The sequence below is a fragment of the Leptodactylus fuscus genome, chromosome 4 (genome assembly GCF_031893055.1).
Source record: "Leptodactylus fuscus isolate aLepFus1 chromosome 4, aLepFus1.hap2, whole genome shotgun sequence".
NCBI classification, from domain to species: domain Eukaryota; kingdom Metazoa; phylum Chordata; class Amphibia; order Anura; family Leptodactylidae; genus Leptodactylus; species Leptodactylus fuscus.
The window spans coordinates 205,017,827-205,030,800 of record NC_134268.1 but is presented as its reverse complement, the minus strand read 5'-3'; the positions used below and the strand labels follow the sequence as shown (position 1 = coordinate 205,030,800).

Sequence of the window (12,974 nt, the reverse complement as noted above, 5' to 3'; positions counted from 1 at the left end):
CCAGGAATCCCAGACTATATAGTGCCCGCATTTCTTGGGCTGAATCTGGGCTGCATGACAATGATTTACTATTGCAGGGATCCTGGCTTTCCCACATCTCCATTGTCCTGCACTATACAGTCCTATGAAAAAGTTTGGGCACCCCTATTAATCTTAATCATTTTTTGTTCTAAATATTTTGGTGTTTGCAGCAGCCATTTCAGTTTGATATATCTAATAACTGATGGACACAGTAATATTTCAGGATTGAAATGAGGTTTATTGTACTAACAGAAAATGTGCAATATGCATTAAACCAAAATTTGACCGGTGCAAAAGTATGGGCACCCTTATCATTTTATTGATTTGAATTCCCCTAACTACTTTTTACTGACTTACTGAAGCACAAAATTGGTTTTGTAACCTCAGTGAGCTTTGAACTTCATAGCCAGATGTATCCAATCATAAGAAAAGGTATTTAAGGTGGCCAATTGCAAGTTGATCTCCTATTTGAATCTCCTCTGACGAGTGGCATCATGGGCTACTCAAAACAACTCTCAAATGATCTGAAAACAAAGATTGTTCAACATAGTTGTTCAGGGGAAGGATACAAAAAGTTGTCTCAGAGATTTAACCTGTCAGTTTCCACTGTGAGGAACATAGTAAGGAAATGGAAGACCACAGGGACAGTTCTTGTTAAGCCCAGAAGTGGCAGGCCAAGAAAAATATCAGAAAGGCAGAGAAGAAGAATGGTGAGAACAGTCAAGGACAATCCACAGACCACCTCCAAAGAGCTGCAGCATCATCTTGCTGCAGATGGTGTCACTGTGCATCGGTCAGCAATACAGCGCACTTTGCACAAGGAGAAGCTGTATGGGAGAGTGATGAGAAAGAAGCCGTTTCTGCACGTACGCCACAAATAGAGTTGCCTGAGGTATGAAAAAGCACATTTGGACAAGGCAGCTTCATTTTGGAAACAAAAATTGAGTTGTTTGGTTATAAAAAAAGGCGTTATGCATGGCGTCCAAAAAGAAACAGCATTCCAAGAAAAACACTTGCTACCCACTGTAAAATTTGGTGGAGGTTCCATCATGCTTTGGGGCTGTGTGGCCAATGCCGGCATCAGGAATCTTGTTAAAGTTGAGAGTCGCATGGATTCCACTCAGTATCAGCAGATTCTTGAGAATAATGTTCAAGAATCAGTGACGAAGTTGAAGTTACGCCGGGGATGGATATTTCAGCAAGACAATGATCCAAAACACCGCTCCAAATCCTCAGGCATTCATGCAGAGGAACAATTACAATGTTCTGGAATGGCCATCCCAGTCCCCAGACCTGAATATCATTGAACATCTGTGGGATGATTTGGTCCATGCTCGGCGACCATCTAACTTAACTGAACTTGAATTGTTTGTCCAAAATCCCTTTATCCAGGATCCAGGAACTGATTAAAAGCTACAGGAAGCGACTAGAGGCTGTTATCTTTGCAAAAGGAGGATCTACTAAATATTAATGTCACTTTTCTGTTGAGGTGCCCATACTTTTGCACCGGTCAAATTTTGGTTTAATGCATATTGCACATTTTCTGTTAGTACAATAAACCTCATTTCAATCCTGAAATATTACTGTGTCCATCAGTTATTAGATATATCAAACTGAAATGGCTGTTATAAACACCAAAATATTTAGAACTAAAAATGATTAAGATTAATAGGGGTGCCCAAACTTTTTCATAGGACTGTATATAGTACTGGACAGTAGAGCCGGGGAATGCAGGGATCCCTACCATTATAGACTACTATGTTGCTTGGTGGTCAGGTGTCCTGATGGGATTCAAGCTGAGAAATCTGGCCAATGTGTGGACTGGTTATATTCACCCATATTCCCACACATGCTGGAGGCCGCTTAGCCATTTCATATGGAAGTTCAGCTCAGCCAATCTGTGTTGGGGCTGGTAAATCCTTCCAATACGCAGATCATTCTTCCAGATGCTATTTCCAGGGTCCATTATTGCCATATTGTTCTGGTCATGAAGAACAAAAGTCCCGGTACAGATGTGAACGTAGCACAAGACTGTAACTTAATGCAGCTAATGAACATGATTATAACCCTGAATGTAATGCTTACTTACACAAGATACGCCAGCAACACTGAGGGCTGACCTTCAATTCACAAGAATGTAGCTAAGGAATTCATTGCCTGCACTGCATGTGAGTGACAGCTGCTCTTGTACGCCCGCTGCCTTTATAATCAAAACTCATTTCCTGGGGTTTGAGTGGCCACTTAAGATTTCCCGAGAAGTGCAAACCATAAATGATGGATGTCACGGGATGGTTAGAGTCTATACTATAGGCCATGTGTAATATATATTTCATGTGGAATGTATTCTCTAACCTGTTGTAAACATCAATGTGTAGTTGGCTGATTAGGGTCTAGTGTGTTAGCACATTGTATGCAAATACCTCTAACTAGTGAGGACAATGGGTGGAGATAATCTGATCAGTGTCTCCAAGAAGATGTTGGACTGTGCATTGTTCAAAAGAGACAGGGAGTCTGCTCTCCTTGGCATAGGTGAGGGGGGAAGGATCTGTGACTCAGCCCTTCCCACCCCCAGGTATAGGAAGTAACAGTTTAGTATATAGTTGTAGCTAGCAGTTAGTATGTGTTAGCCGGCCTGTGCACAGCTCTGCAGAGAGCCAGGATATAGTTACAGGACCAAGGAGCCAAAGCTATCATTGGATTGTGACTTCTGTGGACTTATTGTTATTACGGTTGATGTGACCGCCGCCGGCTACTAACTTTGTGGATTACAATAAATTGCTGTTGTCTCCCGACCTCTTGCGTCCGTGTTGATTCAAGATATTTTCCGGAGGAAGGACGTATACTTTTGCTCCGTGACAACTGGTGGCAGCGGTGGGATCAACAGCGGACAGCGAGATGGACTACAGCAGCCCAGCGATTAATGGAGCCACAACCTCAGAATACAGGAACTGGACTATGGCAAGTCTACAAGTAAGGGCCCGGGAACTAAACCTGAGTTACCAGGGAAGAACGAAAGAGCAACTGATCGAGGCACTGGAGGAGATGACCCTGCAAAGCGACCATGAGGAGGGCTGCCCCCAGGAGACAGTAGAGATACAGGAGTGGCAGGTACAGACCCAAAAGAGCAGATGGGTTGTTTTGTATGAGGAGGAATTGGCAGTGCTGGGGCTAGGAGCAACTGCGGAGCAAAGGAGTAGAGCATTACAGAGGGCTCAGGAAACCGAGAAGGAGGAACAGAGAATGGCGTATGAAAAGGAAAGAATGGCGCATGAAATGCGAATGGCTGAGATAACTATGAGGAATTATAATCAAACGTCGACCCCCAGCCCAACAGTGAGAGAACCACCATATGTCTCCCATAAACACTTCAAGACCTTTGAGGAAGCGGCTGGGGATGTTGATGGATATTTTCAGGACTTCGAACACCAGTGCCGCCTGATGGAAGTCCCAGAGAAGGATTGGGTCCGGTATCTGGTGGGACACCTACGAGATGGGGCTGCGGAAGCTCTCAGAGCCATGGACCCTAGTGATCAGCGGGACTATGAGGCCATTAAAAGAGCGGTGCAGAAGTATTATGCAGTCACTCCAGAGACCTACCGAGTTCAGTTCCGCTCTTTGTCTTACAATGGGGGAAGCTCCTTCCACATGTTCGCCCACAAGTTGAAGCAAGCATGCAAGCGCTGGCTAGAAGGAGAGGAGGCTGTCACAGTCGATAAGATCCTCCAAGTCATACTTAAGGAACAGTTCTTTTCCCAGTGCCCCGCTGAGATCCGTGAGTGGGTGCTGGAACGGAACCCAGCCACAGTGGAGCAAGCTGCTTCTCTTGCAGATGAGGGCCTGACCATCAAGCCGCAGTGGAAGAGGTTGTTTGCAGAGGAGCGGAAAACTACCACAGTCCGCCAGACACCCTTCATCCAGCCACCCACCTTTCGTGTCCGGCCTCAGGATTACAATTCCCCCTCTACCCCTGCCCCAGCCCATCGGCCTCCAGCTATGAACAACCCTGTCCCTAGACAACGACCTACTGGAAGAATGCTAGAGCGCAGATGTTTTGGGTGCGGGCGGCCTGGACATTTGCAAGCTAGTTGCCCTGCTAACATGGGGGCACGGGCCACCGTGGCATCCCGGCCTATTCACTACCTGGGAACCACCCCTAGGACAGAAAGTTTGGCCCCATTTCCAGATGACTCCATGAATGACCCATCTGTTCCACCTCCAGGGGTCTATGGGATTCAGCCTTCCGCCACACATCCCGCAAACCTTCAGAGGAAGCACTTGCAGGAGGTCCTACTGGATGGCCGAACAGTTGTTGGATTCCGGGACTCGGGAGCTTTCCTAACGGTAGCGGACCCCCGAGTTGTGCGACCCGAGGCCCTAGAGGAGGGCCCTGGCATTTCTATCAAGTTGGCAGGGGGTACTCGGAAACGTATTCCTAAAGCTACCGTGGAACTCGACTATGGTTATGGACCAAAACGATGCACAATTGGTGTGATGAGCGGGCTGCCGGCCGATGTTCTGTTAGGCAACGATGTTGGAAATCTACAGTGCCACTTTGTGGGAGCAGTGACCCGAAGCCAAGCTCAGGGAGAAGCCAACATGGATCCACCGGATTTTCTGACAGATGCCAGCCCTTCAACCCTACAACTTTACCATTCAGTACCGCCGAGGGAACCAACACCAGAACGCAGATGGGTTATCCCGGCAGGAGGAAATATGAGCTATAGAGACTGATGTGCATTCCCCAATTTACCTGTGTAGGCCAATTGTGTCATGCACATGTTTTGAGAGGGGGAGGGGTTGTCACGGGATGGTTAGAGTCTATACTATAGGCCATGTGTAATATATATTTCATGTGGAATGTATTCTCTAACCTGTTGTAAACATCAATGTGTAGTTGGCTGATTAGGGTCTAGTGTGTTAGCACATTGTATGCAAATACCTCTAACTAGTGAGGACAATGGGTGGAGATAATCTGATCAGTGTCTCCAAGAAGATGTTGGACTGTGCATTGTTCAAAAGAGACAGGGAGTCTGCTCTCCTTGGCATAGGTGAGGGGGGAAGGATCTGTGACTCAGCCCTTCCCACCCCCAGGTATAGGAAGTAACAGTTTAGTATATAGTTGTAGCTAGCAGTTAGTATGTGTTAGCCGGCCTGTGCACAGCTCTGTAGAGAGCCAGGATATAGTTACAGGACCAAGGAGCCAAAGCTATCATTGGATTGTGACTTCTGTGGACTTATTGTTATTACGGTTGATGTGACCGCCGCCGGCTACTAACTTTGTGGATTACAATAAATTGCTGTTGTCTCCCGACCTCTTGCGTCCCTGTTGATTCAAGATATTTTCCGGAGGAAGGACGTATACTTTTGCTCCGTGACAATGGAATATAAGTCACATAGTGTAAAATCGCTTTCTGTGTGTGTGTGCACAACGTGGCCATGAAAGTGAAGTCACATCAAGGTTCTGTGATTATATATATATATATATATATATATATATTTCTGTGTATATATATATATATATATATATATATATATATACTAGCTGGTACCCGCGACTTCGTCTGCGGTGATTGTAGCAGTGGGTATATACAGGCGTGGGTTAGGTTTTCGTACTGTGTATAAGGTATGGGATATGAAATGTAAGTTTGTATCTTGTTTTTGCTGTAATTCAGACAATACGTGAGACTTTTGTGTTGAAGTTACTTTGTATTAGAGCTGCTATATATACGCTGTTGTGAGAAACTACATAGTGACTTTGGGACAGAAGTATTTGAAGTTAACCCTTTCCCGCCGATGGCATTTTTTGATTTTCATTTTTGACTCCCTTCCTTCTAAACCCCATAACTTTTTTATTTCTCCGCTCCCAGAGTCATATGAGGTCTTAATTTTTCTTGGGACAAATTTTTCTTCATGATGCCGCCATTATTTATTCTATATAATGTACTGGGAAGCAGGGAAAAAATTCTGAATGGGGTGGATTTGACAAAAAAATGCATTTCTGCGACTTTCTTAGGGGCTTTGGTTTTACGGCGTTCTCTGTGCAACCAAAATGACATGTCCCCTGTATTCTGTGTTTCGGTACGATGCTGGGGATACCAAATTTATATGGTTTTATTTACATTTTGACCCCTTAAAAAAATCCAAAACTGTGTTAAAACATTTTTTTTTGAAAAGTCGTTATATTCTGACAGCCGTAACTTTTTTATACGTCTGTGTACGGGGATGTTTAGGGCGTTTTTTTTTTTGCGGGACTGGGTGTACTTTTTAATTCTACCATTTCCGGGAAATGTTATTGCTTTGATCACTTTTTATTCAAATTTTTATCAGAATCAAAAGAGTGAAAAAACGGCGGTTTGGCACTTTTGAGCATTTTTCCCACTACGGCGTTTACCGAACAGGAAAAATATTTGTATAGCTTTGTAGAGCGGGCGATTTCGGACCCGGGGATACCTAACATGTATGTGTTTCACAGTTTTTAACTACTTTTATATGTGTTCTAGGGAAAGGGGGGTGATTTGAATTTTTAATCCTTTTTATTTGTTTTTATATTTTTTTTACTTTTTTTTAAACTTTTTTTTGCATTTATTAGACTTCCTAGGGGTATTGACATGGGTGGGTGGTGTCGCGGATTGTCAGAGCGGTGGGGGTCGGCAAACATGGCTGCTCCGGAGCGTTAAAGAGAGCCGCCTGGAGTATCGTTAAGGTGAGGGGCAAAGTGGTAAAGTATATGTATATGTGATTGTGTGGGGTTAGGGGCGAGGCTGTAGAGGGCAATATGAATTTTGGGGCTTGCTATGGTCCAAAGTGTGTGAGATTGCAGAGATGGTGGTGTGAGTTTGGGTTTTGTGGGGGTTCTGGCACAAACGTATGTGCGCTGTTGTGACGAAAAGTAGCCTATTGCACAATTGGGTATATTAACTATGTTTGTGGAAACTTTCAGCCAAATCGGTCGAGTGGGTTTTGCGTGATTGAGGAACAAACATCCAAACATCCAAACACACAAACCCACAAACATCCAAACTCACAAACTTTCACATTTATAATATTAATAGGATATATATATATATAATGTATATGTGAATTTATTCTTACTAACATGCTATGCCTCAAATCCTGGCCACATAATGCAAAGAAAGGACGGAGAAAGAAGATGTTCCCGGGTAAAGTGAGGAATTTCAGCTTGGAGCAATGGAGCCGCCCTTAGTGCACCACACTACTCATTTGCATATTGTGAAATAAATTAATATCTGTACAATGGGGGCACAAGGGGAAAAAAGTGTACCATCTAGGTGTTGCTTTTTAATATGCTTCACCCTGGAGCCTCTGCTGTCACCAGGAATCAGCAGGGAACCCTCAGGTCCGACATCAAAAACCTCCGATGCATATAAGTAAAGTAAAGCTCCGCAGACAACCCCTTCCATGCTAGTGCTGTATTCATATAATGCAATGTGGTAAAGGAACACATACACCTTATATTTCCCTATGTGATCCCACGCATTGTGCACCCCGATATAACCACAGACTGTATTCCCAGAACCTGCTACACTTTGCCCAATTTCAATAGACGTTGTGTGATCTCAGCTGTAAAAAGAATTCACTTGTTATGGACGTTTTCCCTAAATGCTTATGTTCTGAGCTCCAACAACTCTGACATGTGTCTGCTTTACATAATAGTAATAGAATGGTTGTGACCGGGGATAGGCATAAACTGCATGAATAATGAAATCCAGTTAAAGGATTGAAGAAAGATACGTTGGAAATTACTGCGCCATCCGATTCCAAGCCGCAGCAGAAATAATCCGCCTTGTAGTATTACACATGGAGGTCTGTTGTGTAGCGCTGAAGCCCCAGCTCCATCTGTAGGAGCTGGCGTGCCATCAGAGGTATAACAACGGGTACCAGGGTAAAATTTGCCTTCTAGTACTGGTCTCCTCGTCCTGTCCCTGCCATGTCATCATCTGACTCTAGCGTCATATAAGGTGCAGTGCAAAGTGAATTTCTACAGTAGTCCAATGACACCAAGTCCTACTATGGACTGCTATTCACCATCTTGTACTGCTACAGTAAAGCAGATCTGGAAGATTGAAATAGCATATGATGGGGACAGGCCTATTCTTCTAAAAAATATTCAGTAATAAATTTATAGTGTAATATTGTGTTACCTAATATCAAATAATACAGAGAAATCATCGCTGTAGAGATGAGCAAACACTGTTCGGATCAGCCGTTCCGAACAACACGCTCCCATAGAAATGAATGGAAGCACCTGGCACGTACATTTTGCCGGCGGCCGGTCGCCGTGTCAGGTGCTTCCATTCATTCAGTGTTCGCTCATCTCTACATAGCTGTTGTATTGTTGTATCTGTGCCTTACGTAGGGCAGCATAGCTGGATCACAGATCTGTATTAACCATATTTCTAAAATAAAATTTTAAGGGAAAGTTTCATTAAATTCTTTTAATAATGTAATGTGTTTATGTGAGTTACTGTGCCGTCAGCAGTATTAGAGTATATGTCTATATAGTGCATTAGAATGTAGACTAAATGAATTGCTCACGCTGATCACATCCACACATTAGCGCTATTTCAGAATGTAGATCAGAAGGAGTAATGTGTCCTATTAGGGAGAGACTGGTACAGGGACTTGTTAGACCCATGCATGCCCTGCTAAGAATTCTGGGTATTGGTGACAAAGAGGAATTTGCTCCTAGTGCCCCCTATTGGAAAATAGCTCCCTATAGGTTAATACCTTTTTGAAAATCTGCCTCTCTAGCGCCACCTGGCTGGGTCAGCTGATCGCTATGGGATCCAGGTGTTGTGGTTAAGGTAGCTACACTATGAGGCCTGGTTCACATCTGTGTTCGATAATCCGTTCGGGGAGTCTGTATGGGGACCCCCCCGAACGGACTACCAAATACATTGGCAGTGTGCAGTGAAAGCACATGGACCCCATAGCTTATAATGTGGTCCGTGTGCTTTTTGCATGGTGTCTGCACATAACATGCGGACAGAAAAGTACTTCACGATCTACTTTGCTGTCCACATGACTCGTGAAAGCACACGGACTCCCCAAACAGATTACCGAACGCAGATGTGAACCAGGCCTGAGTCAATGTTCAGCCCATAAAAGCCTTAAAACTAGGATGACTTTGGACATCAGCCATACCAGAGACCCATGACCTAGATTGGAGACCTGTACTCTGCCTGCCGCTACCTGCTTTTATATGGAGACAGAATGCCTTGGTGACTTGTAATATTATTTGAAGGAAACATCTGAATACATAGGCTCTGTTCACATGAACAACGTTCACGGCTAAGTCACATGAAGGCTGCATTGAAAACAATTCATGTCAATGGGACATTTGATAATGAATCCCTCAATAGACTCCAATATATGAGGACCCTGAAAACGGATACAAAACGGCGGTCTGAATGGATCCTAACACGATGCCTTGTGTCTGTTCTCACTATATTCTTTGCCCTTATCTCTGTGACGCCACTGCTTGCACTTCTTCAGCTGTATCATCTTAGTACCTTCTTGCTGTAGCTTGCTCACTTTTTCCACAAGGCTTTCTGATGTTTTCTATCTCTCCTTTCATTTTCTTCCAGCTTTTTGTTCGGCAGATTCTTTACGTCTTCGCTCTCTCCTAGCTCCTTTCATCTGCACGGTCTCCATTCTGTACCTCCCTAACAATGTGGCCTACGCTACATGACACGGTGACTAGGTGAGGTCCCTACAGCTGTCTTGATGTGATGACATTGCCGCCACTTTATTACTACATTACTACATCTAGTTATTGTGCCGCATTTTCACGTCTTGGAATCATAAACCTGAGAAGCCTCGGGGTCTCCTTCCTGATCGTTCAGAAATATATCAAGATGTTTATAAATGTGTTGACATTCATAAGCCGTAATCCACTGCGGTATGCAATGACACCCTGAAATTAAAGCCAAGATAGCGCCTGCCCGTATTGTTCCTTTACAATGTTTAAGATTTTCTGCTATTCATTTACAGGTCCTTCCGCATGACAGCAAAGCGAGGCGGCTCTTTGTAACAAGTGGTGGGCTTAAGAAGATTCAAGAGATCTCCGCCGATCCCGGCTCCCCTCTCCAGGAATACATCAACACTATCAATAATTGTTACCCCGAGGAGATTGTCAAGTAAGGAGATTTCTGGATTCATGGAAGCGTTCCTCTTTGTGTATGGACAGCGCAGCGCCATGGCAGATGTCAGTCAAGAATGTAAATGACTATAGACGTGTCTCAGGAGACAAAATAAGTCAGTGCAAACGATGAGAATATAAAGGTGCAGCTCATACAAAGACATAGCAACACGTACAGTATATGTATCTTCATAAAAGAACAAAATTGCAGTCATGGGGGCAAAACACACTATTAGGGAGCCTTCACACGGAGTAAACGCGCGTGTATTTTTGCAAAATACACGTGTAAAAATAAGACTCCCATTGACTTCAATGACATTTTACAGGCGTATTTTTACACGTGTAAAAAATATCATTGAAGTCAATGGGAGTCTTATTTTTACACGTGTATTTTGCAAAAATACACGCGCATTTACTCCGTGTGAAGGCTCCCTTATAATAGGGTATACTCAGTAGGCTAAAGTGGCTGATAACAGGGGACAATAGATTACATTCTGAAACACTCCCCTGCACATCGGAGCATTTTACGGTCACAGCAAAGCGAGATGAGATTTTGTTTAATGTCATCCACCCATTGGTGAAAACTGCTGCAGAAAACGCTGTGTGTTTGTAGAACACAGAATGGGTCATTTTATCCGCGGAAACTTTGTATTTTCCCCATAGACTTATATTGGGGCGCAAGAAAAAAACAATGCAAGCATCATCAGTATCCGATTGGTAGGGGTCTGACACCCAGTACATGTACTGATCATCTGGAAGCTACTGCACTGGATAGGGCTGGATGGAGCTCTATTCCTATCCAAGCAATTGGATCCAAGGTTCCCCGGCGCCAACGCTATATAGTGGACGGGGCTGTATCTGTGCACCCATAAGGGTCCATTGATATTTGGTGTGGAATCCACGTCAGATTCAGCGCTGAAAAAAAGCCTCCCATTGACTTCAATGTGTTCCTTTTTCTGATAGCAGAAAAAAAAGAAATGACCGGCTCCCATTGATTTCAATGGGGGGCATTTTTTTGGACAGGATTCCGCGTCAAAATCCTGACCAAACAACCCCGTCTGAACTCAGCCTAAGGGAGATTTTTGGTCAGGATTTTGAGGCCGTATTCGCCTCAAAATCCTGACCAAAAAGACAGCTCCCATTGAAATCAATGGGAGCCGGTCAGGTGAGATGCTCATTCTTCAGGCCGTATCGCCTCGCGATTCGGCCTGAAGACACTCCCGACTAGGCCCATTCATTTGGGCCTAATCCGGAGTGGAGTGCGCAACTAGTCATGGTTACCCGTATTTTGGATCGAAACCTGAGGTTGGTTCCGGTCCAAAATACCCCATGTGTACTCACCCTAAGGATCCATGCACACAGAGTTTTTTGGTGAGGATTTTGGCGATTTTTTTTGTCCTCCAGCGCAATGTATGGACCTTGAAAAAAACCACTAGCGGTTTTTCCATGTGGTTTTTGCAAATTCCACGCCAAAATCCATTGACTACGTTGGTTTTTGCAAGCGGAATCCGCCTGAAGGAAGTGTTTTTTACGCTAGTGGAAAAAAAATTCTAGCAGAACCCGTAGAGCTCTATGGGTAGGCATTTTTTTGCATGTGGATTCTGACACAGATTCAGCGCTCTGTGTGAATGGACCCTTACTTGCTGGCCCCATCCAGTGCAGTAGCTTCTGGCGCCGAAGGTGTCCGGATCAGCTGATCGCTGTGGGATCCAGGTGTTGTGAATAAGTCATCAGTATAAAAAAAGCACCTGGGGTCCAGAAACACCCCCTCAAATGCAAGAACCCTGCAGAATTCTTCCATCACATGCTGTATTAGGCTTTATTCACGCGTTGCATGTGACTTGCATCCTTGTGGGCCAAAAACACAGAACAGGTGCAGATCTTTCCATTATACATTAGCTCTGTGTGGTCTCCACTCTTGCTTTTGGCACTGATATAAATCACTGACGTGTGAATAAGGCCTTAAGCATTACTGCTGGGGTAGAGAAGGGCACCTATTGCAGGCAGTATACAGTGACCTGCTGCGTGTCTACATATCCGTACTATAGGAACTTCACGGGCGCCGTTCAGGCTCTGCGTACACAGTTTTACTGCCACGGTGCATCTTGTACCAATGATGCAAGAAATTGTATTCATGTTAAGTTCTTTTACTTGAGTAAATTGTCTCTTAATGTCCGCTTTTTCATTTCCTTTTATGCATTCATTTTGCCTTCATTTTTGTTTGTCTTTCAGATATTACTCTCCTGGATATTCGCAGACGCTGCTGGAGAGAGTGGACCATTACCAGCCGGTTATGTCATGAGTTTGCTATTTCTATTTAATACTCTATTTTATTACCGACATTGAGAATCTATTTGTTTGGTGCATTGTAAATGTTTTATACTATGCTGTAAACAAAAATTAAAGACATGCTATACCCGTCGTAACGGAGACCTGTCTGATAGCCGTACATTTACATAGCGTTCAAGGGCAAGTCGTAAAACAAACACGTAGAAAGAAACAGACTTAGTTTACCGTGTTCATTGCTTTTTATGAAGACAATCGAGATTAACAAGGAGATGGAGTTCCTGGTTGTTATTGGTCAACGGAGTCAATAAATGAGGAAAAAATCCACCAAATATTTCTGTCTTGGAAGTCTGTATCTATAAGGTGCACATTGTGCTAGGAGTGGGAAAAGGCTTTGCAGGTGAGCACTAAAAGAAAAAAAAAATTATGGGCAAATTATATCCCTGGGATAGGGAACGTACGGCTCTCCAGCTGTTTTAAAACTACAACTCCCAGCATGCATACT

General features: G+C 43.9%; 1 protein-coding gene across 2 annotated transcripts in view; it reads left to right on the top strand.

Annotated features, from left to right (window-relative positions):
* SPAG6 (sperm associated antigen 6) overlaps positions 1-12,596 on the top strand; it is a 149,166-nt gene extending 136,570 nt beyond the window's left edge. The window contains exons 10-11 of one of the 2 annotated variants that reach the window (XR_012715477.1): positions 9,630-9,745; positions 10,036-10,144. Coding sequence is in view for 1 of the 2 variants with exons in the window: in XM_075271736.1 (XP_075127837.1) it covers positions 10,036-10,181; positions 12,416-12,485 (216 nt within the window). In the remaining variant the exon portion in view is untranslated. Of the gene's footprint in view, positions 1-9,629; positions 9,746-10,035; positions 10,182-12,415 lie in introns of those variants that run through there. The other variant, XM_075271736.1, reaches the window with a different exon arrangement.
* Positions 12,597-12,974: the final 378 nt, after the last annotated feature.